The sequence below is a fragment of the Neopelma chrysocephalum genome, unplaced genomic scaffold (assembly GCF_003984885.1).
Source record: "Neopelma chrysocephalum unplaced genomic scaffold, ASM398488v2 Primary Assembly neopelma1_22, whole genome shotgun sequence".
In the NCBI taxonomy this organism is placed as follows: domain Eukaryota; kingdom Metazoa; phylum Chordata; class Aves; order Passeriformes; family Pipridae; genus Neopelma; species Neopelma chrysocephalum.
In genome coordinates this window covers 3,701,467-3,727,795 of record NW_020897689.1, presented here as the reverse complement: position 1 = coordinate 3,727,795, position 26,329 = coordinate 3,701,467, and the positions used below count along the sequence as shown (strand labels likewise).

Genomic DNA, 26,329 nt, shown 5'->3' with positions numbered 1-26,329 from the left:
CCAAATTGGCTTTACTATTTCTTCTGCATTTCAAAAAATGTTTTGTAGTACCACGTCAGGACTTAAGTAATGCATATTATAGGATTTAACTCTGATCCAAGTACCCACAGTCACTTGCTATAAGACTTCGAAAATACTGTCTGTGTAACATGGCAAGTGTTGCAGAACCTATAAATTATTCAATGGAACCGCAATCAGGAGTGTTCAGGTCCAAGCAGTCAGTGTTATGCTCCAGTGAAAGTATTCTTCAATGTACTCAGGTGTGATCTGAATTCCAAAAATGTCAGTCATAGAGCTCCAGGTGACAAGATCATCCTTGGATCCAGCTCTTTAACACTTAAGGAAGAGCTGCAAAGATACATCACTAAAAATATGGTTTGACATTTTCACCTTTGTTGTGTTTCTATCCTTAGTTCTTTACAATGGCAATTGGAACAAAACTGCAGAGACTATTTATTGTGATGGAATAAATTGCACAAAAAATTCTTTCTGCATGCAGCACATCTTTAAAAGGAGTCAGATACACAGTATACAGATTTTCATACTTAATTTCCCCAAAGAATTACTTCCCTTTTTGTCAAGTCCAGCCAACCCATCATAAAGGTAGAAATATGATTTTATTTACTTCAACAAGAATGTAATCAGCTTATTGTAAGACCTTTGTCAGAGAAACAATGGAACCATTCACTTAGGGGCTTCAGTTTGGAAAGTGGAGAATGTGTATTTTGTGGCTTCCTTTGCCGTTTTCTCAGAGAAGTTGGTTGTATTGAATTGTGGGATGAAGCAATTTAATATTTTCTTGCCCCTCACTCTATGCTGCTAATATGGACCACCTGAACTAAGGCACTGTTGATTCTATTCATAGTTTATTGCTAGTTAAATAAAGGATTTCTTCAAGAAAGAGAAACATAGTTTGTGGGAACGAGGCTATTTTGAGTTTTAAATCAAATGTAAGACCATAAAACAGCTTAATTGCAAGTTCAGAATTAACAATGTCAAAATGGTACTGCCTATGCTTGAAAGATTTCACCCCCAAATAGCAAAACCCTCATGAGATCACATCCTCTAACATACTTTTCAGATGTAAGTAGAAATCTCATAGACATAAGTCTTCTCCTCGGTTTTCTCCACACAGACTGAATCCAGAAATTTAATACATACATATCATATTAAAGGTTAGAACACAAGAGAGCCCTCAGTCAAATCACCCAAATTAAAAGGACTCACTTCTGAAAACCAGCAATCCAAAGACAGGATTTTGTTGTGGTACAGAGCAAAGATGTTACAAAAATATAAAAAATGCCTTCCTCGTTGATGAATACATCTGCAAAAATAATGTCTGCCAACACAGTAAATTCTTGTTTGAGCAAAAAGTCCCAATATGTGTTCTAAGTTTGCTTTCAAAACACGAAACAGGAATATTTTATTTCTTTCCTAAATCTTTAATTTTTCAAAGAGCAGTTGACAGTATTTTGTTTTCTTTTTAACTCCAAAGACTTGAAAACACTGAATCAGCATTTCCAAACTATCAGAAATAATGCACAAAATTAAACATGTTGGTGTGTAAATCACACATAGTAGTTCTTCATGTTAATGGTATGAAGCAGCAAATTCAGATCGCTATGTAGAACTGGGAAAAACTCACTTTTTCTGACAATGTAGAAATTAAAGCTCTCAGGGTATGCACTTTCATTTTACGCATCTGAAATAAGGAGGAAAATACTAACCAAATCTTTTATACCCTGTGTGCTTGCAATTAAGGACTAGACATTTAAGATGTTACAATATGTATTGAATTATGTCTTTAAGTTAATTCATTTTCACTCATATAGTTTATATTTAGCTTCATCAGCTAACTGATCTTTCAGTGGTACATAAGTAATAAAATATGATAAAATAGTATATATTAAACTTGAAGGGCTTGGATAAAAATACATGACATTTCTTTCCAAAGAAATCTAAATCATGCTTTCAGGATGAATCAATTTGTATTTATGGCAAAAAGCGTTTCACAAATATAGCTGTAGTTCAACAGCAACACTTTCATTTCTAAAAATGTGATTGACCTTAATATTACATTTCTTGTTTTCACCTGGGTGTAGATTACTTCCTTTGGTGTTAGATACATCAATGAAAGATGCACTCCAGAAGGCCCAAAGGGCTGGACAGGATCGCTGAATCAAACTCCATACTGTTGCAAGTTGCTGCATCCTCTAATCCTTTAAGCTTCATTTTAAAGTTAGTTAATGTTTGCATTTTTCTGTCTCTGTTTCTTCTAATTTCCGGCTTAGTTTGTTTCTCCTTTGTTCATATTCATTTGTTGTGTCAACACTGTGTTAGCATATAAGTTTTATTTCTTTTTACCTTCTTTTTTCTCAGGTAAGCAAGCAAAATGCTTCTGTCACAGTACGGGCTGTGTATGTAAAATGGAAACATTTTTATGGTCATCTTCACAGCCCTGCTCCATGTATACCTGCTAGAATTCAGTGGTTCAACCTGGACTCACCTTATACTCCTTACACAAAGATATTACACTTCTCCATCTTTAGGAATACAGCATTTGACAAGTCCTAGCACTACATTTTATTTCTCAGGGTTGCATTATAGTAATAGCCTACTGTCAACCCAACGATAATTCTGTCACTGTCTTTTTCTGCTGAGTGCTTTTTAGCCTTGGTGCTAAGAGTAGGAGTTCTGCTGTTACTCAATCCAGTGTAGGATTTTTTTTCAGTGCAATTGTATCTCATAATTTTTTCTAATATAACATTCCTTAAAATCACCTAGTTCACTCTGAATAGACAACACCTTTCAATTTTATGCAATCAGTAATTTTCACCTATTTGTTTACTTTTTTTGCATCAAAGTTGTCTAAGATATTTAGTCATTTTGGTGCCAGTGCTTGAGGAATTTCACTAGCGATTTCTTTCCCTTTCAATACGTGCATTTCTGTCACCTGCTGGCCTTTACTTATCTGCTAAAAGGGAAAAAAAACCAAACAGTATGCTACTTTAATTTCCTGTTCTATTACTCCAAAGCAGATGAACAGATATTTTGGACACATGAAGGTCTGATGTCATGTTTACCAACAGCTTTATTTCTTGTCTGAGATCAATTAAAAAAAATCCATGGTGTTTTAAAGGAGAATTTGTATGTTCAAAGCAGGACACCTGGAGTACAGTATTTATAATCTCTACATTTTTTCTTTATCATAACACTGCTTAAAAAGCCTGAAGTTATTGAATCACACAGTCACAGAATGGTTGACCTTGGAAGGGACGTCTGGGGAGCCCAGAACTGGACACAGTACTCCAGAAGTGGACTCAAAAGTGCTGATTAGAGAGGTGTACTGGGTTTAGCTGGGATAGAGTTAATCTTCTTCACGGTAGCTACTGTGGGCTGTGTTTTGAATTTGTGCTGGAAGCAGTGTTAATAACACAGGGATGTTTCAATTACTGCTGAGCTTACACAGAGTCAAGGCCTTTTCTGCTTCTCACTCCACCACACCAATGAGCAGGCTGGGGGGTGCACAAGGAGCTGGGAGGGGACACACCGTGGATCGGTGACCCCAGATGGCCAAAGAGATGTTCCATACCATGGTATCATGCTCAGCAATAAATTAGGGAGAAGGTTGCCCAGGGCGTGTTCAGGGACTGGTTGGGCATGAGTCGGCTGTTTTTTCACTTACATTACTTCTATTCCTTGGGCTTTATTTCTCTCTCTGTTATTTTTATTTTCACTATTGTATTATTTTTATTCATTATTATTATTATTATTGTATTATTATATTTCAATTAATAAAATGTTCTTATCTCAACCCACAAGTTTTCTCAGTTTTACCCTTTCCATTTTCTTCCTCCCTGGCCTACTGGGGCTTGGAGGGGAGCAAGAAACTGTGTGGTGCTTAGTTGCTGGCTGTGGTTAAACTATAACAAGGGAAAAGATCATGTCCCTCAATCTGCTGGAAAAAAAGCAAAACATCTCACTAATGCAGCCCAGGATGTTGACAGACTTCTTTGTCACAAGGGTGTATTACTGGGTCAACTTGTTTTTCATAAGGGTCCTTCATAATTTTTATTTAGTAATTGCTACTTTCTACAGAAATACCCACTACAATATTATTTGGAATGGAATTTCTCTAGGAGAATGATTTTGAAAACTTGTAAAATTCCCTGTAAGTTAAAACAATAGGCAACTCAAATTACACCTTAACTCTATTGGAAACAGGGCAAAAATTTGTTGTGCAGATTTGCTGAAAATTTTTTGTCTTTTTTTCTTTCAGTCTTTTTTAGTGTTAACTTGAAGTGATTGACTGTATGATCACAAAATAAAAGAATCATTTAGGTTGGAAAAGACCTTCAAGATCATCAAGTCCAGCTTTTGACCAACCACCACCTTGTCAACTAGACCATAGCACTAGGTGCCACATCCAGTGAGATGGTGTCTCCACAACCTCCCTGGGCAGTCCATTCCAATGTTCAAATTGTTCTTCCCATGAAGAAATTGCTCCTAATGTCCAAGCCGAACCTCCCCTGACACAGCTTGAGGCTATGTCCTCTGTCCTCTCACTTGTTACATGTGAGAAGAGGCTGACCCCCACCTTGCTACAACCTCCTTTCCGGTAGTAGTAGAGAGTGATAACATCTCCCCTGAGCCTCCTCTTCTCCAGGCTAAACAACCCCAGCTCCCTCAGCTACTCCTCATATGACTCCGTAGACTCTTCTCCAGCTTCACTGCCTTCCTTGTCCTTCTCTGGACTTTCTCCAGCTCCTCAATGTTTTCCTTGTAGTAAGGGGCCTAGAACTGGACACGAGACTCAAGGTGTGACCTCGCCAGTGCTGAGTACAGTGGTACAATCACTGCCCTGGTCCTGCTGGCCACACTATTTTTGATACAGACCAGGATGCCATTGACCTTCTTGGCCACCTGGGCACACTGCTGGCTCACATTCAGCCAGCTGCTGACCAGCACCCCCTGGCCCTTTTCCACTGGGCTTTGTTCTTTGAATCCTCATTGCTGTGTTTGTGTTCTCTCTGGTGATGTCTTCTTCCCAATCTATTTTTTCTAGGGACACCACAGGGAAGCCCCTGTGCAGCAGAAGGTTTGACCTGAGTTGAACAGCAACTCTATGTATGTGGCTGTTTCCTTACCAAACTCAGAAGTGTAAATGTCTTCTGCTTGGCTTAGTAGACTGGAAGCAAATACCATTAGGTCCTTGCAGTGTCGCTTCTGAGTTTTGGCCTTTTAGGCTTAAGTTTGCCAATCAAGGCACCATCTCTGACACAACAGCTTGGCCACACAGATGTGTTGCCAGCTGGCTTCATAGTGGGTTGCTGTGAACACTTAGTGTTTCCCCTTGGACCGATTCACGCCATTTCACTCTCCACTACCTTGCTACTCCAGCATGGACCAGCCACTGCCCCTGGGAAAGCAGTAACCTTCTGAATATACAGTTGTCAAAATCTTAACCTTTTGTTTCAGATCTGGAGGATTGGACAGTGACCCGTTATTTCTCTAAGAACATTTCAAGGCCTTGCTCTATAAGTACACAAAGTAATTCCATCAAATACTGTGTAACATATAAGACTCTAGCACAAAGTTTATTTTTATGCTTTTTTCCCTAAATCCTACAGCTCATTCAATATGAGATCAGAGGTTTCAGCCTATGATAGTGTGAGATAATGCAATTTCTCAACATGAGCACATGATTAAACAAGTGCATTACTGCATATAGCAACCTACTGCCTTTAGCTGATGTTATAACTATAATACACATAACCCATATTCTAAGATAAAAAACCTTGATTTCAACCTCAGTGAATGTGTAATAAGTTTGGAATAAAGCTGATTTGAAGCAAACACACACTCATTTTCTACCACTGAAGCAGGTAATAACTTGTCTGCACACTTCATCATCACATTGACTGCCCAATACAAATTGGGCATGATGAGATACAAGACACCATGATGATATACACGCCCAAAAGTCAATGAACAGGACTGATATAGCAAGATGCAACCAGGAGACCCTTTTGACAGAAAGGAAATGTCCTTCTTCATAGCAGAGCATCCCTTTTCCTGGGCACAAAAAGGGCGCTCCTATTGTGTATATTGATGCTCTGGATACTGACACCAAAGTCAATTCATATCCTCCTACAGCAATGGTAAGGATGGATGATTAACATAGCTCTTCCATTGCCAGTCCCTCACAGTGGTGGTCTATTTCATCCTACAAGAGTTGTAAGAATGACAGTTGTGTTACCTACTCTTGCCCTTTATAAATGTCTTTATTCTCCCATGCTAGCACAGGATTCCCATTTTCTCGTCTTGACCTTTTCCACATGATATCCTAGCACAAACAGGGCAAGTGAATTTGATTGGACTACTTACTGAGCATAAAAACATGTCCTGATAATGCCATAATAATGCGGTCATTTATGAGGGCTGCAGTGCTGTTTCTTTTGAAGCCAAAACACCTCCAAAGCAGTTACTCCTTCTTACGTTAGACAATGGGAGTGCAATAAGGAACAAAACTGAAGAGTAATGCAAGGCAACAAAGATTTGGAAACTTGAGCTATGAATTTATAGGTGCCGCCTCCACGTCCTTGTCTGTGCTCATAAAATGAAATATTTTCATATATTATCCATGGTTGGAAAAAGTACAAGAAATTACCAGAACTGAAAGCTTTTGAAGCAACAAAATTTAACACCTATTGCAAGGAAGCTTTTGTCTGGAATATAACGTTACTTTCCTGGCTGCCCTAGCACTTATATTACTATTAACTCTTGCTGAAAAATATGTACTGTGAGGGATCTTTTTATTGTTGTCACTATTATACAAAATAGTCCAACAAAATCTCATTGCAAGACTGGGAGTTGTCGGTGATATTTGAATCATTATTTCACTATAGGCTCTTTTTCAGTAAAAGTGACTTGGATTTATGAAGAATGCCCTTGAGATGTTTTGTCTGAAATTATTATTACAGAACAATACACCTCACATAGACTCTTGCCATTAGGGCTTAGAATCCTGTGATTTCCTAGGATTCAGCCTTTTAACTAAAAATCTTAATCTTAAAAGCTAAATCTCTAAAAATACTGGTAGAAATGAGGGAGCAGACTTTCTACTAGAGAGAAAAGAGAAAAGAAAAAAGAACGTTTTGCTTGAGTGGGGGAAGGTCACCACAAATATAGTTTATTTCATGGTTTGCATTTTGCTCTCTTTCCACAGTGAAATCAGATGAGTTGCAAACAATCAAGAAGGAATTAACCCAAATCAAAACAAAAATTGACTCCTTACTAGGGAGACTGGAAAAGATTGAAAAGCAGCAAAAAGCTGAAGCAGGTAGGTAAAAGCAATTTGTAGTGAAATGGATTAAATTAGAACCTAGTTACCAGTCAAGCAGATAGACCAAAGAGAATGGAAGCTTTCCAGAAATTTTGCTACATAATGAAGGCCTGAAGCAAGGTAAATTAACTCTCAGGTAGAACTATTATGAGGATAGATTAATATTCTTTACAGAACATGCACCATCATTGCAAGAATTGCTTTCTATGACGTAGTAGGAAAAAAATCTTTCTAGATGTTCTGGAAACAAAACATCTCTAAAACCAGACTGAACAGAAGTAAGTTAGAGCTTGTTAACCATGGGGGCAGTAGCGCTATCCACATTAAGAATTATTAGCTGGTCTACATCAATAATTATTGCCTGAGCAATAGGCAATGGTCACAAGTTGAAGCAAGGAAAAATTTCTGTTTGATATAAGGAAAAGAGATGCAATTAAGCAATATGGCAGGTTACCCAGAGAGACTGTGGGGGCTCCATCCCTGGAGAGGTTCAAAACTCATTGGGCCAAGATCCCATGGACAAACCCAAGTTTGTCCCTGACTGGACTGGATTTGAAAAGTCCAGAAATCCCTTCCAACCTCAGCTTTTGAGTGAAACTATGACCTCTTTGTTAAATTGGCCACACCTCTAGTTTAGCTTTTCTCTGGCTTAAAATGTTTTGTTTAGAAGCAAACCTTGGAAATAACAAAGTCCAACTCTACTTTATAGTTTAATCAAGATCTTTATTACTGTCATTGCAGTGTTCATTTTTTTAGCTGAATGATCTCACTTGGCAACACTTTAAAGTCATGCTGAGTTACAAGGTTATATTTTCATCATGGTGTATATAGAAAACAATTTCAATTCTTATGACTGTCTATGATATTTTCTTTGCCGTTTCCCTACAGATCACATGGTATATCTTTGTACAGGAGCTGATTTTAATGAGAGCCAGCAGGGCAATGACAGATGTACCTCATGAAAAACAATGATTTTTTCCCTGCTCCATTCTGTGATGAAAACTTTTTATGCAATTTGTGTGAAATGTGTGAAAGAAATTCTGCCTCGGAACCCACAGCTGCCTGGGTGTCTGGGCAGTTGCGAGTTACATGAAGCCAAAAATCCCATCAGGACACATAAAAAGAGTTCCACCAAGACTGTATAAAACATTACTGGGAATTAGCGGTTGAGGGCCATGGACCTGACGTGGGCAAAATAGATATTTAGGTCTGGATCCCTCCTGTTCCCAAGTAACTTTATAAAAAGGAAAACCACTTAAAAAATAAACTACCTTCTCTTTACAATCACTTTCTAAGTCTCTTTTGACAACAAGGACCAATCCCTCAGCTGTTATAGTTTATCTCACAAAGTTGAGGTGTTTTTTCAAGTCTAAGGTAAACCATTCGTACAGAGTGTGATTATCTCTTTTAGGGGAACTGTACACAATATGTGCTCATTATATTCTATTTTGAACTCTATGCAAGTTAGACAAAGTTGGTATAATCAGTGAAGATGTAATTGCAAGGCACTCCATTTAATCACTTGTGTACTGAAATACTCTGAGATGGTGCATCCCTACTTTAGGGAGCTTTTATATAAAATCCATTACTATGCAAAACAATCTGCACATCATTGTACTTTGATATCCAATTTTCACTTTTGCTAATGGACTGTAGTGAACTCATTTAAACAGAAATCAGCTCAAGGAGGAAAATGTTGATTTGTATTGAATCATAGTGTTATGCCTTTTGAAGACAAGCAATGAATATCCTGAGATTGAAAAGTGGTTTCAAAATGTTGAAGTTTTAAAACATCAGGTGCAGAATCCATCCCCCATATCCCTTGCCTCTCAGTGGAGCGTGTGAGGAGAAAAACACCTCTGAGATATCAGTAAGCATGGAAACCCATTTAAGTTTCCTGAGTTGATGAGGAGAGTTATGCAGCCTGGCTGATTAGTCTGCAGATGATTGATTCGCCAGCTAAAAGATTTGTGTAAGCTATATCAGTAGCTGAACTATTTCATTTACGGTATCAGACATGAGATGATGAGATGATTTTATTCCTTCTCTGTGGTTTGGTAACATTAATTCTTACTTTCCTCTGCCAGAAGGTGTGGGCTTGCTAAGACTGGGATCAGAGAGAGGATCTGTGTCTCATTTACACAAAACAAAAATCAAGACATCATCTTGTCCTTTTGGTTTTCTAGGTTTGAAGCACTACCATGAAGAATATTTAATGTTTAATCTTAAAAGTTGTTACATCTGGAGGAATGTGGCAGGTTACAAGTGGACAAGTTCAGTGCATACATTGGTTACTGCTCTACAGCTGCATGAAAATTCTGCTTACAGTACCAGTTGATGTTCTGTCATTTTCTGTTATTAAACCCCGACCAATCCAATAGGGATAATATAGATAATAGGATTTCCCACACATAGGAAAATTGTAGGAATAACTCCGTTGTTTGTAAAAATCTGAATCAGGAAGCCAGGAATGTTTTGATGTGACAAAATTGTTAGAGAATATTCTCCCTGTAATATTAGAGATAGGGGCTGAAAGTTAGGATCTTAAGTTTAGCTTCCCAATAAAGACCAAAAGAGTTGGGTACTGAGGTGGTATTTTAGACTCCTCTGAAGAATCAAGTGTATGTTCTCATTAAGACAATTAAGTAAGTGACCTAATTTTTTAACTGCTGTATCCTAGAAGGTTTCTCATTTAAATGTATTGAGTCTGTCATTTCAGCAAACCTTTTTTAAAAGCCTTGACCAAAGTTAATTCAGTTATCACTGCCACAGCTGAGTGTTCTCAGAAGTGGCTTGAGACAGGAAGTGGTGGGGCCAGACATAATAGGCATAGCTGATTCAATCCACATACCTTTGTGCAGTAAGGCAAGTAACACAATGACTTATAACTAGCATGATGTTTTACAAAACACCTTACCAATAGAAGGCGAGGCTCCACGGGCTGAATCTTCTGCTAATACAGTACTGTTGGAGCAGCTATCTAAGGTGACTTTTTATTCTTTAAATGCAAGAATCTTTCTGAAAACATTAGATGACTAAGGGAGGAAAGCTTAATTGTTCTGTGTCTTCAGTAAACCAATTTGAAAATGAGGGGCTAAAGACTAAGAAAGGTTAAAGAAATGAATGTAAGTGACAAAATAAATGTGCAAAGGCAAAAAGTAAAACAAATGTCTTGCTTTAAGACTATGGTACAGAAAAACACAAGCAGATTTGAATAGTGTGTGTAGCTGATAATAATTTAAGGTAAAATAATAATATGTTCATAGAGCTGAAAAATATAGAGCTCCAAGGCAATCCTTGATTCATTGGCTGTCCAACAAGATACGTGATGCACTACTAGCACTACAGAACAGTCAGTCTTATAAGGAAAGAAATGTTTTTGTTTTAGAAATTTCAGCATTCATCACCCTCATACTGAAAAGACATTGTTTTTCTAGCTGCCAGTGCAACCAATTCTCTGACCCCTATTCACTTTGAGTATATAAAGCTTTTCATCTAAGCTCCTGATGTCCAGAGGAATAAGACTTTATCCCTCCAACCACTCTTCTGGCTAGTCAGTCCCTGTCATTCCTCCATCAATCCTCCTCTGGATTTCTGCTGTTGGATGAAGTCCATCAGCATATCCAGGAGCTTTGCAATACTTAATCATACCAACGCAGATATCTGCATGAAGCCAACCAGAACAGATACTTCAGGCCTCCATGGAAATGGTCTTTCTTTTCACCACTTTGCAAAACATAAAGCAAGCCTATATGAGGGTAACTGGAGAGGGGTATTCTCCAGTTAATTCAGCATATTACACCAATGAGGAGTAACTGTCACCTTACTCCATAAAAAGCATAATAAACCTGACTAGAAGGATTTGTTGATTATCTATAAAGTTGTTGAGATATATTCATGGGAAATTCATGCAAATTCTTGTTCAGTTATTGGAAATCAACAGCCTTCCACTTAGAGCATAGAGATTTATGTATGTCTCATTGGCTGCATATAAATAAATACATGGTAACTATGCTACTTGGATTCCCAAGGCAAAGTCAAGTATAGAAAATCAAAAAGCTGGATCCACTGGTAAATGAAGCCTTCATCCACTACATGGGATAGATGATAGATGACCATATTGATACTGTGAATGATTTATACACTAATTTTTGAAAACAAGGTTTTCAATCCTATTTGCCTGGTAGATATTATCACACTGAGTTTTACAAAGCTAGCACATATGGAGATGGAAAGCTCAGGTTTCTTCCTCAGAGCACTTCCCTTTGCCACCAATAGGAAAGGTTACTGAATCTCTATAGAGTATGTTTTCCTTACAGAAGCCCAAAAGAAACAAATGGAAGATAATGCTGATTTGATTCAAGAGGAATGCATATCAGAGAATGCAGATAACTCTACGGAAGAGCCAATTGAAGGAGGGCCAGATGCAGATGGGGATGGAGAAGATATGACTGATGGGATAGAGGAGGATTTTGATGAGGATGGCAGCAATGAGCTGGTAAGGAATAATCATGCCATGTCTGTCTATATGGTTCCTACAAGTAACCACAGAGAACCAACAGTCTGGATTAACAAAATAAGCTCACAGCAACACTGTGATGTGCTGTAACTAGTGCATAGTCCTACACTGTAGTATCAATTAAGAATAGAAACCTCTGAGGAGAAAAAAGAAAAATATATTTTACTACACTTTGCTATTTTAGAAAAGAAATTAAGTGTACTTTGAATGGTTTACATTTATTATTTTTCATTTACTGAAATGTAGATGAGAAAGGAAATTATAGTGTGCCTTTTTTTTTTTTAATTGGAACATTTCAAAACTAAACAAGATTTTAGAATGGTGAACCTTTTTGTTAGTAAACAAGCGCTCCCCCACAGTCCCCACTCCTTATCTTCCACGTATATACTCTGCAGTGTTGGCAGATACAGATATTTTTGATGGAAGGATTTTTCCTTAGACGTGTTTGGCTAAGAAATGTTTGGGTTTTCAGCCTGAGGCTGCACCTTTCATGAAATGCCCATCATGGTACTAAACTCCTTAAGTTCTTCTAAAGCAACACTAAAAAATATTTGGAAAGTTAAATTTATACCTTTTTATGCATTCCTAATAAAAATGGAACAGTCACATTGGTTTAGACTCTGTAATACCCTCCATCTCTTCCTGGCTTTCACATTCTTCTGCTTTGAGAAGAAAGCACTTCTGTTACTCATTGTCATTGCTTACTATTTAACACACATTTACTCATGAGTGCACTGTAAAGATCATTCAGTGAATCCAACAGAAGTCAGTTAGCAAGGGACCCTGCTGAACCAGCAGCAAGTCTGGAGCAACAGAGCATGTGAATAATCAGTGGTTTGTACTGCTTACTGCAAATGCAATTTAAACCTACTTTTAATTTGCAGGTTTGTATCCCTTTAGCCAACACAAGACCCTCTTGAGTTTATATATCCTGAATAGCATTATCCTCAGGAGAAGCTACTACAACCTGAATCCTCTCATCCTTCAACAGGGAGATTTTGAAAGAAACTAGAGGAAAAAAGAGAGCTTTCCAACTATGGAAAAAAGGGCTGACTACTCATGAAGAGTTTAGGAATATAGTTAGGTTATGTAGAAAGAAAATTAGAGACACAAAGGCACAATTTGAACTTAATCTAGCCACTTCTGTTAGGGATTACAGGAAGTGTTTCTGTAAATACATCAATAGCATAAAAGCCCCCCTGTAATCCAGGAGGAAACAGTTAGCAACCTGCTGAGCCACTTGGATCCTCATGAGTCTATGGGACCAGATGGCATCCCTCCTAGGGCAATGAGGGAGTTGGTGGAAGAGCTCGCCAAGCCGCTTTCCATCATCTACCAACAGTCCTGGCTCACTGGGGAGGTCCCAGATGATTGGAAGTTGGGGAATGTCATGCCCATCCACAAAAAGGGCTGCAAGGAGGACTCGGGAAACTACAGGTCCATCAGCCTGACCTCAGTGCCTGGCAAGGTTATGGAGCAGATTATCCTAAGTGCAATCACAAAACACCTACAAGATGGAAAAGGGATCAGACCCAGCCAGCACAGGTTTAGGAAGGCAGGTCCTGCCTGACCAACCTGATCTCCTTTTATGATCGGGTGACCCGCCTGGTGGTTGTGGATGTAGTCTACCTGGACTTCAGCAAAGCCTTTGGGGGGGAGTGTTGATCTGCCAGAAGGCAGGAGGGCTCTTCAGAGGGACCTGGACAAGCTGGAGAGATGGTCTGATTCCAACGGGATGAGGTTCAACAAGGCCAAGTGCCGGGTCCTGCACTTTTACCACAACAATCCCATGCAGCGCTACAGGCTGGGCACAGAGTGGCTGGAGAGCAGCCAGACAGAAGAGACCTGTGAGTTTGGACTGACAGGAAGCTGAACATGAGCCAGCAGTGTGCCCAGGTGACCAAGAAGGCCAACGGCATCCTGGCCCGTATCAGGAACAGTGTGGCCAGCAGGACCAGAGAAGTGATTCTTCCCCTGAACTCAATGCTGGTGAGGCCACACCTCGAGTACTGTGTGCAGTTCTGGGCCCCTCAGTTCAGAAACAATATTGAGGTGCTGGAGAAAGTCCAGAAAAGAGCAACAAGGCTGGTGAAGGGACTGGAGCACAAGTCCTATGAGGAGAGGCTGAGGGAGCTGTGGTTGTTCAACCTGGAGAAGAGGAGGCTCAGGGGAGACCTCATCACTCTCTACAACTACCTGAAAGGAGGTTGTAGCTGGGTGGGCGTCAGTCTCTTCTCCCAGGCAACCAGCAGTAGGAAAAGAGGGCATGGTTTTAAGCTCTGCCAGGGGAGGTTTAGGTTGGATATTAGGAAGAAATTTTTTTACAGAGAGGGTAATCAGATATTGGACTGGGCTGTCCAGGGAGGTGGTGGATTCTCCATCCCTGGAGGTTTTCAAGATGAGACTGGATGTGGAACTCAGTGCCACGGTCTAGTAACCATGGTGGTGATGGATCAAGGGTTGGACTTGATGATCTCGGAGGTCCTTTCCAACCTGGTTGATTCTATGATTTTATGACTCTATGATCTTTTAACTTGCACAGTTGAACAAATGACATTATACTTTTTTCTCAAAGGGAGAGGTTCTCCTGTGCAAGTATGAGGGATGTCTGTAAGAAGCTGTCACTCTGAATTTGTAGGAATTTGAAATTTTGCAATTAATAAATAATTGTAAATATATTCTCCCACCATGGCTAATACCTGACCAGCTGAAGTGATATTAGCAATAGGGGCGATCACAGTTTAACAAGACTGGTAGGTTTTACAGTAATTAGGCATTAGACTCCTATTAGACAACTCAGTGGGGATATTGATATACAGTGTATTAGCCTCTGACTGCTCAATACTGTCGTTTCACCCTGTGGGTATAACATATTTAGCATGTATCCACACTATATAATGACACGAGGCAGAAGAATTTTTTCATCTCTCAGAGGCCTCAGTAGGAAAAGGTCTAAAAAGCAAGCAGCATAGAAAGTCTTCACTAACTGTGAAAGTCTTGAATTGGCACAGCCATGTTTGCACACCTGTTTGCACACACTGCTTCCAAGATAAAAGGCCTTTCCAAAATTTATGTTATGGGATTAGTTGACACAGCTCCAAACACAGCTCAGAGGTCTGAGACATGCATCTGAGGCATGGTGGGGAACCATCTCCTGTTTCAATGCATGTCATTACTGACCGCATGACTGCCAGGAGGAGACGGCTCACTGCACGTAGACAGTGGTGTCCTCTGCACCCTAGCATGGGTGCTATCCCCCCAATTCTGATGTGATGGCAGCAAGGAAAGACCAAGGAAGAGGACTTATGTGCATTGCCTCGATCAGGTACAGCCTGGTCCAGTGCCAGGGCAGTGGAGCCAGTCAACCTCATGCCTTCCACCTTCGCAAAGGCTGGGACCCTCCAGCTGAGAAGCTGTTAGTATTGTAAACTTAAAAGCTTAGAACCAATATTGACAGTCATGTAAAATTCCTGTGCTTTTCATCCTCCCTTGTCGTTTCCATAGCCTTTGGAAGAAGCCACTTCACCTCAGTTTCCTGCCTGCTATGATGGAGTAATAACACTTTCCTTTGCAAAGCCTGCAGAGAACACTGAATACAAAACTGCAATGGATAGGATAAAGGATTGCTTGGAAAAGGATTACTTCAAAGAAATCTCAGGCTATAGGTGTTTTCCACAGAAAGGCAATTATAAATTGAATTATGTGTCTTTCATCTATACTTTTTACCCAAACAGTCAGCAGTATTAACCAGTACTTTTATGATCTGAGGCTGGTAGTTTTTGACACAGATTGTAATTTAGACTGTTTTACACTTGTACTTACCTATACTTACTTAGATACAGTGGCCAATTCCTATAAGCTTTATTTTCTACTCCAGTCATTGACAATTGTATAAAGTAAAAGTCAGTAACAATACTATCAAATACATAGTGAACACCCCAGTAGGAATACTTGGAATTTCATTCTGCTTCTACCCGTTCTGTGCCCTGTTATCTGAAATTGCCCTCTGTTTTGTGAAAAGTAAAGTAGATGTATAAACTTGTTATAAAGCAAGAAGTCCTAACAGCTGTTGTTATTCTACTTCATAAAGAGTAAGTTATTTAGCACAAGAGCTGACTAATAGTAAATGTGTCATTTTGGAATGGAGCCAGTTACAAGTCTTTTGGAGAAAAAAAAAGGTTTTTAAAGCATGAAAAGTGTTAAACGTGAAATAATTAAGACAAACTTTCCATGGGTAAAATCATAATGTTGGACTTGGAATAATAAATACCCTTCCAAAGGACATTTCCTAATGAAATCTATAATGTTTTCCAAATATATAGCTAAAGGGATTTAGGACAATGATTAAAAAATATTTTCTTTCATCACTAAGGCCAGCAGAGGAAATAGAAAAATATTTTAAGTGGGCATAACTAATGCTCTGAAGTCTATTCAGCACAAAAATTTAGTTGTGAGTCCACTAGCATGAAAAATATTATTAGAGGGAGAGAGGAACATGACTTAATTTAGATCTTAACCTTTATTGAGTTCTTTAGATTTAGCTGTAAATCTTCTGCCAAGCCATTTGCCCAAAACCTCCTGCAGGTTTGCTGAACAGAATTCTGTTTTCCTAAGGCTGTCAGTAAAGGAAAGTGCTCAAGAAGGACATACTCACTGCCATAATCCACATGCTGCCAGAATGTAGCTTCTAGATCTGCATATGTGTGTCTGCATCTTTGCACCAGAGGACTCAAAACTATATTTCTTTCTCTATTTCTAATTCTAATTTGCAAAGGGAGTGACTATGCAGGATGTGTGCTGTAGGTTTAGGTGGTAGGATCAGTTCTCTAAATTCACATGGTGTCTATTTAGAAAACAGGTTACTGCACATTATCTGAGTCATGGCATCTGTCCTCGTGCCTGCTTTCAGCCTAGATCAACTGTAAAGAAAGACAGAGTAGATTAGCCTGCAGTCTGAGTTAAGTCAGGCATTGATTTAAGGACCCTTCAGTCTCTTCAGTTAGCTGCCTGGCTGCACACACAAAACAACATCACATTCAACATCTGCACATCTTCTTCGTCCACCATCTACACCAGATGTTGTTCATCCTTGCATTGTAATTTTCTATGGACTAAAGACATGCCTGCAAACAGCTGTTATGGCTCAGCTGAAGTGTGAAAAACTTTTACACCGCAATAACTTGATTGTCCATTTGAACTTTAACTCAAGATATGCTGCATTTGAAGCACCTGCTGCAGTCATCAAACATCACCTCTTGGGAAAGTTTCTTTTGTGCCATTTGCCCACAAATGTCTCTCAGTATCTCCAGTACTACAGACACTCCAGCTTGAGGATCTTTGTAAAACGAGTCCCAAAGAATTTTCCTTTATTAATATACTGAAGAGTTCTTTAAATGGTGAATTCAGATACATGATCCATCTATGTATGGATATGTCAAATTGTTGGCTTGAACTCGCTCAGTGAAATTTGCCATCAGCTTCTCACCCACCTTCTCTTACACATTGGCCTCTCACTCCTCCTTGTACAAGGGCATGCATATATTGTAGTTATGTATGTATAAAATAGTCACTAACTTGGAATGCAGCTCCTAAGCTTACTTTACAATTCACATCACTAAACTAACCATCAGAGGTAGCTGGAGGGGTTGAAAACTTCGTGTCTGTTTCCTTTGCTTCTTTTAGGTAAAAAAACAAGTAGTTGGTTATCCCAGATTTTACTAGACCCATAAATCAGGCTTTCTATCTGCTCCTAACAATAAAGAGTTTCTAGTAGCAGTGAATTTAAAATTTCTTTGTTTCTTCCTAGTGCAAACATATCCACGTGTTCCTTCTAGTTTAAGCTGTCCCTCAACAGTGTTGTGAAGAAACAACATACCTATGCAGCTTCTGTCTTACAGAAAACAAGTGCCTATGAAAAGAGATCTTTATGTTTACTGGGTTCAGTTCACGCACAAATCACAAACAGGTCACAAATCATTGGAACACAAATCGTAAGTGATATCAAGCAGGTTTTAGGTGTCTGCCATGTCTTTAAATTGTAAGTAGTGGGAAGGAAACCAAATAACCCCCTCTTAATACTGTGGCTTCACAGTGAAGAACAGCAAAGTCACCTTTGCAACAGCAGTCCAACATGTTATGATATTTGAGAAGCCGCTTGTCATCAGTCCCTCTACAACAAGCCCCTTCTTACTAGAGGTAGCATTAACAGCATGTGGCAGGACTGAGAGCTTGCAGGAAAAATGTTTCTGAGTTAGAATGTGTGGTAGTTCCCTTACTCTGCTGATTTAGCAGCTGGACAACCCAGTGTAGCCCCAGAACCTTTAATATATCTTCTTTGAACTTGTTTCAAAGGGTGCTAATCAATCACTGAGGAAACACTGATCAAGTTATCACAATCCTCTTGTAAACAACATAGTTGTTTTTTGCATTCAATTAGTTACCTGAAAGCCTGAAGTACTGTAAATTTGAAAAAAAAATCACTTTCAGCTAATGCTCAGTACAATAACAACAAAATAACTCATATGGAATGAGTTATACACAAACACTCTTATCTGTATTACACTTGCCTGAGAATAAGATGTTCTACCAAACCGTCAACCTTTCATAATAGCTAACTATAATATTAACAGTACAGTAGTGATTTAGTAGTTAAGCATTCAGTAGAGCAAACCGTGTTTTCTGGTAGAGCATGTGATCCAAGTTATTTAAGATACAATTGATTTATTGTGTCATAATTCAGATGAGACTCTGCTTAGTGCTTAGTTGGAATTTGAAGGATATATTCACAGTCACAGCATTGTGTTTTTATGCCATTGTAGCTATGTTAAAAGTAATGAAGCCACATGAGCATTATTAGATGGGACTTCCATAATAATGAGTCAACTTTAATGAGATGTCTTAAGAGGCATTTTTATTAACTTATTTTAGAACCCAAGATACAGAGACTGTAAGAGGCCCAGTTTTGGTTACATTGTAGATTTACAGCAGTTATTTCAATAACAATTATAGTTCTCTTTCTATTAAGTATATTTCAGCTATATTTACCTCTCAAGGGTATTTAATTTCTTACTCTTGTCCTTTTCTCTACCTCCACACTGCATGTTTTCAGTCTATCAGATTTGTTTCTAATGTCTGAAAGAGAATCATGTTTCAAACATAAATAACAGAAACTGTCACAGACATAAAACTCAGAACAACCCTCTTGCTGCACTAAGTTTCACTATGCAAAAGTAAAGCCATTATGACAAAATAATAGCTATATTTCTTGCAGGAATTGATGCAATTACTATTTAAATCAAAGGAACCAACTACTTCTTTGGCTAAAGCTCATCAAAAACATTTTCCTCTTGTCACAAATGTGTGATTTAGATTGCTGAAAGGTATTAGCAAAGGTATTAGCAAAGATGGTTTTAATATTATGTTGTAAAAGTGTGACTTAACAAAGTTCATTGACAAAGTTCGCTCTAATACTCTAGAGAACAATCATTTGAACAATGATTCAAAACTACCAAGACACAAATCAGAGTTACAATACTAAAAGGTTTTGTGTAATATCAGTCTCTTACCAAACATCTACTCTTGATAAATGGTCTATGTGCCTCAAGGAGTAACCTTGAGAGGCATCCCAGCTCAAGGGGAGACCGCCACCATGCAGCCAGGCTGCTTGGCTGGGAGAGCTCAAAGAAGGTTCACTTAAACTGTCATATTTGTGTAATAAAGTGATTGGATTGCAGTCAAGTTACTTGCAATGAGAAAGATATGCCTGGGGTTCTGTGTACCCACAACTTTCTTTGTGCCTTGTTAAATGAGTCTTGGAAAAGTTTCCTGCTGTTCATGTGTTAATTGCATGACAGGTGTTTCAGGCTCATACACACCAATGCTCACTGTGTCACTCTTTGCTTTCGTGGGCCTTCAGAGAGCAGACTGCAACTAGAAGAGTTCTTGGCTGGGCTATGGCTCAAGCCTTTACCTCCTTTGAAGCCTAAACCAAACTACCACGAGTTAGGTTAAGGAGTTGAGTGTGTCCATCGCACCCCTCCTATAAGTAGCTAAAGGGAAATTAATTTAATAGCAAACCTGTGAAACTTTCCTTGCTTTTATTATTTTGTATGGAATTCAACAATGAGAATACTCAGCTGAGAGTAGAATAAAATCTACAGAAAAACAACAAAAATTTCTCTGATGAATTTCATCTAGTTTAAACCCAGTTTTGCACATCTCAAATAGCAAGACTGATCAAATATGTGACTATGTGATAGTATGGAGAGTAGCTAATGTATTATTGTAATTGAATGAGATTTTTGATTGCCCTTTTAGCAGCATTGTTTTTCTGTCCATAGCATCAGGGCAGACAAGACTGACTTTTATTATAAACCAAATTAGGCTGATTAGTCATGTTGAAAAGATCAACAAGTACTGTGACAACTTATACAGGGTACTACTTAGAAAAAAAAAAGGACAAAACTTCTAATTAATGGCAATAGCTGAAGCAACATTGTGCTAGAAATCTTATTCAGCTTACTTTAAAAATCACTAAGACCAAACAAAATTTTGTCCTTTCTATGCACGGAACATTTTGGACTTCATTGAAATCTTGCTTTCAGTATCAGGAGAAACATGATGCTCTTCATTCCTAAGACAAATGAATAGGTAAAGATTGTGTTCACTTGATAAATATCAGTGCAAGATGTTTGTACTTGAGCAAGCTAAGAAAGTCATTAGGGGCAGCATACCTGACAGACAGTAATTTGTTGTACCTTCCAAAGCTGCAGTAAATCTAATAACCTGTGACTGAAAAAATGAAGAAAATAATAAAAGCGTGCCATGAAATCAAAAAATGTAAGAAACTTCCTGACATGACCTTTTGTTATATTTAATATATGCAGTAGCACAGTAGGCATATTTGCTGCTCACCTGCTGTCCTGTGAGTCATTGGAAGGGCCTTGCTACTGGCTCCTCCTCCCCATTTTTCCTGGCAGTCAATTTATCAGAAGAAGATTTCCTAAGTAGTGTTCAGGGTTTTAACTAGGTTACTTCTGACTGACTACATAATATTTTTCAAATTATTATTTAAATCTTATCCTCTACATATCACATGGGAACATGCAGAAAATGCAAGCAATGTCATGTATTTTGTGTCTCTTTCTACTAGACTTTCCTGCCTGTAATTGCACTCCTCTAAAACAAATAAACAAAATAATTTTCTTGAATTCACATCTATTACTGTGAATCTATATTCTGTAATATATAATCTATATTATATTAACTCATCTCTGATATAACATAAGTGACCTTAATATTCAGTGTTAGTAGCCTCAATATATTTATTCAATCTAAGTAGATCAGAATTAGCTCCACAGATTTTTCTAGACTAAAATTTATGAGCGTAGAATCAACCTCTGAGTGCAGTGCACAAACAAGGACAGCCAAACACCTATCACCCAGAGACAAACATGGATTTCTATTCAGGTGAGGATGATGGTGACTTACAGAAAATTTCACAAGCTGTACCTTACGGTAGGCAAAGAAACATCAGATTTAATTGAAGTAAGTCAACACTTTAAATATGAAGACTGATTTCAGTTTCCACCCATGAATATTTTTGCCAATGTAATTTTAACTAATTCTGGTGGAGTAGCTCTTCTCTTACTTCCCCGTACTTTAGTTGACTCCAGTAAACTTTGGTTGACTTGTTGAAGTTGCTGGGTTGGGTTTGGTTCACCCATTATTTGGAACCAACATTCCCCAGTCCTATGTAGGGAGAATAGACATCGAAATAGTAACCTAATATAGCTACCAAAGCAGCAGTATGAGGTACGTTGGGAAAGTGGTGGATAGGAAGGGGGACAACGGTGTTTTCTAGACTCTCACTGGGACACTGAAATCCTCTGGAACAGCTCAGGCCAGCCACTGGGCCTGTGTTTGGCTATGGATTTGAGTCTATCAGCTTAATCATCAAATTCTTAGATTTAACTGAAATTGAGCAATTGTCATGGTTCACGCATTTTTCCTGGTGTGTCAGTCTTTGAAAGTAAATAGCTTTAGTTCCCCTAGAAAACACTCCTTTCACAGGCTTTATGCTTGAGTCTTGAGAATGCTGAATGAAAAACCCTCAGAGGAAACATTTTGCTGTTCAGTCTTAACAAGAGTAAATAGGTGTAAACAATGAAAGCCAAAAGGTTGTTATTTTTCCATATTAAAAGGCAGAAATTTTAAATGTTTTTATTTTTTCAAGACAAATTGCAGAGCCACTGCAGTTAGTGACCCAAAAGGTCTCCATTTTTTGAGAAAATATAAATGTGTTACCAAGAAGATTTTCTGCATGATTAATATCAAAACGTGAAAGGCAGATTGAATTTATCTGTACATCGGCATTTACAGACCTTAGAGAAGGGAAGTTATTTAGAAGGTGATAGAACTGTAATTGCCATTTCAACAGAAAAGCAATCAGTGAAGAATAAAACAAGCTCAGTCTCCCAAAATGAAGATTTGGAAGTTGATCAAATGCCATCTCAGTCAGCCTGTCATGATGCTATGTGTATCGGAAGTTTTCAAATTGTTGTTGCTGTTGATTTCTAAAATTATACTACGGTTTTGTAGTCTTTCAAAATGAGTAAGGTGTTTTCCAGACCAAATAAATAGAGAATTAAAAGGCTAAATTCTTCCCTGCTTCCTCTTTCCAGGTTTATACTAATTCCTTCTCAGCTGTTAAGTGATTCTGTACCATTTGCAGGCCACAATATAACCCCAAATCCAACATTTTGCTTTGTAACTTTTATTTTAAAATTTGTGTCTCTTGAAATCCTCATAAAACCAAAATTTTATGCACTGCTATGCACTGTGCATTAAAATAAGTATTAGGCAGGAAGATGCAAAGCAAAACCTGTTTAAAATAGGACCAACTTTTATTGTTATTTCCACCTTGATCACATTCCCACACCGAGTCTTTCACAGATCACAGTTTTAAGCAGGTAACTCTACATCCTGTATGTTTCATTGGCTGTCCAAATTCATTATACTGTCACTATTTAAATATCCATTGTGCATCACTGTTAGACTCATTCAGCTCCTTCTTCCTGTGGTTTACTCTGGGCTTTCCTGGTATCTCTGTCTCATGCTATATGCTTCCAATCACTTCTTCCAGCAAGCTGCTCTCCCCATTTCTTCTCTAATTATTTGTTTTTTATCTCACTCCACCTGGTCTTTTAGTTGAGTAAAACTTCTGCCTCCAAGTAAATGAAAAATCTCTAATTGATTTGACAGGATACTCAACATCTCAATACCATCATTGTGTACAGTAGTTTTTTTCCTGCAATGGGTACACTCGGGTTTTTGATACCTATCTAAACTCTGATTTGGCAATACTGTGAAAGTTTAGTAGGTGCTTTCTGTGGAACCAGTTTAAGGTAGTTCTCCTAGTAAGCTCCTGTTTTCATATATTTTAAAACCACACTATTTAAAATGTAGACATAATTAATGGCCTCAGGGTACAAGTTTTAGTAGTTCCTTTATGCATTAAGCTGTGTGTTCAAACCTGTACCCTTGGCATTGGTAGGATAGGAACTATTGCCTTTAACATTATTACTAATTGGATCACCACCTCACACTAGAGAATTCCCTACTCTTCACATCAAGGAAAGGTTAATTCAGTAGGAATTTTGTTCTACAGCTTTCTGGCAGCACCCTGTAGCCTAAAACCATCTTCTCTAATGCATTCAGGATGATAAAGGGCAATGCTTATTATGAATCCTAATAGGACTCAGACTTGCTTCTCATGGAACAATCCCAAGAAACAGAAAACACCTAGTGATATTCAATGAGAGTCATACCTCTGAGAATTTGCTATGAACATCCACTCATATGCAGGGTTAAATAAAATTGGGACATTTTTTTCTCTGCTGTGTTTGGTACTGGATGCCTCAAGGCACACTGGTATAGGCAGAGGGAACTGTGGACAGCATCAGGAGGCCTTACTGCCAAAAGCAGCTTAGCAGGAGAAAAACACAGACTAAAGTAAGGTAGACTGATCCACTTCTTTCCCTCATAGCCCCTCTCAGGCTCTCAAATAACTATGGTGACTCTAATCCCAAAGTCATTCCTTCAGTCTCACACCTGACCATCATCTCAATTGCAGTATGTCCTCACTGGCACTCTCCAAATATCGGATCCTCTCTCCACCACTACACCCAAAAGTATCCATCACAATTCAGCCTACACAGGACTCAGAAAAGATATGTTGGTCTAGGGGAAAAACCAGTATCTGATAGGGTTGTCTTATTCTTCCTGTTGACTTTTTTCAGGCAAACAATCTAAACAGAGCATTTTAATACAAAGGGGATAGAAGTTTGTTTTCACTGATAAGTAAAACAGTCATTCTCACATGTACTCACATAAGTACTAACTCTTCAAAGTAATTAAGCTGTTCACTGAACAGAAAAATGATTCTGTAGTGTTTTCAGCAATTAAAGTATGATTGACAGAGTGCAAAGCATAATGATTAGGTTTCATCGTTTGAAGATTTAAAGAAGGTGCAACCAGTTCTTGAAATTATTCTTTATGAATATTTATCAAACTCTACAATCCCTCTATTTGTTAAATGCAGTGAATCTTCTATCACTAGCTCATTATAAACAGTTTTGCTTTAGTGCCATAATTTTGTCATGTTTTACAAGGGTTACAACTGACAGCAGCAAGTGTGTAATATACATTCACATTCCCCTGCTCACATCTACTGAACTGAGCATTTAGACTTCATATGGGGGCATTAAACTAAATATATAACTGTTCCTGAATTAGAGATTTCATGCTTTAAATCAAAGGACTAAGTACAAGATGTACCTCAAATGAATACAGCTGGGAAGTCAATGTGATAGCTAATACAAATTCAAGGTTCCTTGGTAAGCCCTACTCATTCCTTATGGTTTTCTACTGATGAAGAATGATGTGTAAAAGCCAGCAAAGGAGCGTGTCCCCATGCTACCTCTCAAACATAAATTACTGGTTTTGCACTCAGTGCAAGCTGCCTGCTTAAGAGAAAAGGATATTGTCTTGAGTTAGATATAGCAAATAAACAGAATGACAATTTGCACTACTACTCTCTGTTCTGCATTCTGATTTTTCTGATTTTACATAAATATCTAGATCAATAATGGCTAATTAAATTTTGATTGTTTTGTTGGGATTTTTAAAAAATACCTGATCTGCAAACAGATTGTTTTTCACCTCTTTGGTTGTCCAGAAAGAACATTTCATAATCAAAAGAAATTATTACAGATGAAACAGAGTATGCTATCCTAGAGGGTGTAAAAGCAGCATCTATGGACCTAGATTCAGTTATAGAGATAACATTACAGTGAACCTCAGATGCAATCAAAGTAATCATGCTACGATTGCAGTTTGAGGTAGTGCAAGAATGAGGGCCAGTGCTGGGAGTGAAAGGATATCACACCTGCTGCATTTTAATGGGACTTGCAGTTGTTTTGCAGAAAGTGATGTATGGTAGTCATATAATCCACTGCCAAAGCCTAGTCAGACCCCAACAGAAACCTAGAAAGGTGTCAGGCATAAAGTTTCCTACTTAACAGGAGCCTGCAAGAGGTAGGTGTGCAATTGTACCAAAAAGTCGTCAGCAGCAGCTTGAGATGCCTCCATTACAGGTATTGAACTCAGAATTCCAGTCATGAGAACGGGTTTGTCTGTCAAGGAAAAAGAGGCAGGAGAGTAAGAGGAAGGATACTTGAGGTTTTGGGTTTCAAGTTCATGTGTATATGTGCACCATCATCTATCCATTCACTTTTCAGATGCATTTTCTGGGAATTTCTAAGATTAATGTAATCATAAAAGACATTCAGAGCCATTGACTGTTTAAAAACATGCATTTTGTCAGATGAAAATCTTGCATATACTTGGATGCTCCTATTGCTTATAATTACTGTAGGGTAATATAGTGAAGTCTGTCACAACCATATTCTGTGAGACTTTTCTTTAAACATTTTCCTAATATATTACAAGGGAAGATGTTAATCATGTACACCTTTTCTGTCATTTAGTCATAGTGCATTGCTAATACTCCCTCCCAAGAACATATGCTCAGTTTATGTTCTCATAAAGATTTAGTCTTGTACACCTAAGTCTGGAAGATGAGCATAGTAAAGGAAGTCCAGCACACTTTTCCCATAAACCTTGTGAGACGGACACTGGGTAGTTATTGGGAAGAAGGAGCATATTCCTGTTCTTCTCCCTTTTTCAGAACTGTAAGGAAGAACAAATAAATCAGAGCAGGAAAGAGGCTGAGCTCTTTTTAGATCCAGCCAGCAGAGAACAAAACTGTTGTCTCCTTCAGACAGATAAATTCCATCTGAATAAGTTTAGAAAAGTCAGTAGCTCCCCAACCACAGAAGAGCTGGTCTACCATTACAGCTTCCAGCTGCTTGGGGAGGCCAGGGAAAGGGGGCTGGTGCATCCTG

The 26,329-nt window shown here is 38.4% G+C and overlaps 1 protein-coding gene across 7 annotated transcripts in view; it reads left to right on the top strand.

Annotated features, from left to right (window-relative positions):
• RALYL (RALY RNA binding protein like) overlaps positions 1 to 26,329 on the top strand; it is a 383,196-nt gene that overhangs the window by 351,653 nt on the left and 5,214 nt on the right. For all 7 annotated transcript variants that reach the window (XM_027685835.1, XM_027685910.1, XM_027685984.1 and 4 more), the window contains 2 exons: positions 7,229 to 7,342; positions 11,665 to 11,843. In XM_027685835.1, the coding sequence (XP_027541636.1) occupies positions 7,229 to 7,342; positions 11,665 to 11,843 (293 nt within the window). The remainder of the gene's footprint in view (positions 1 to 7,228; positions 7,343 to 11,664; positions 11,844 to 26,329) is intronic.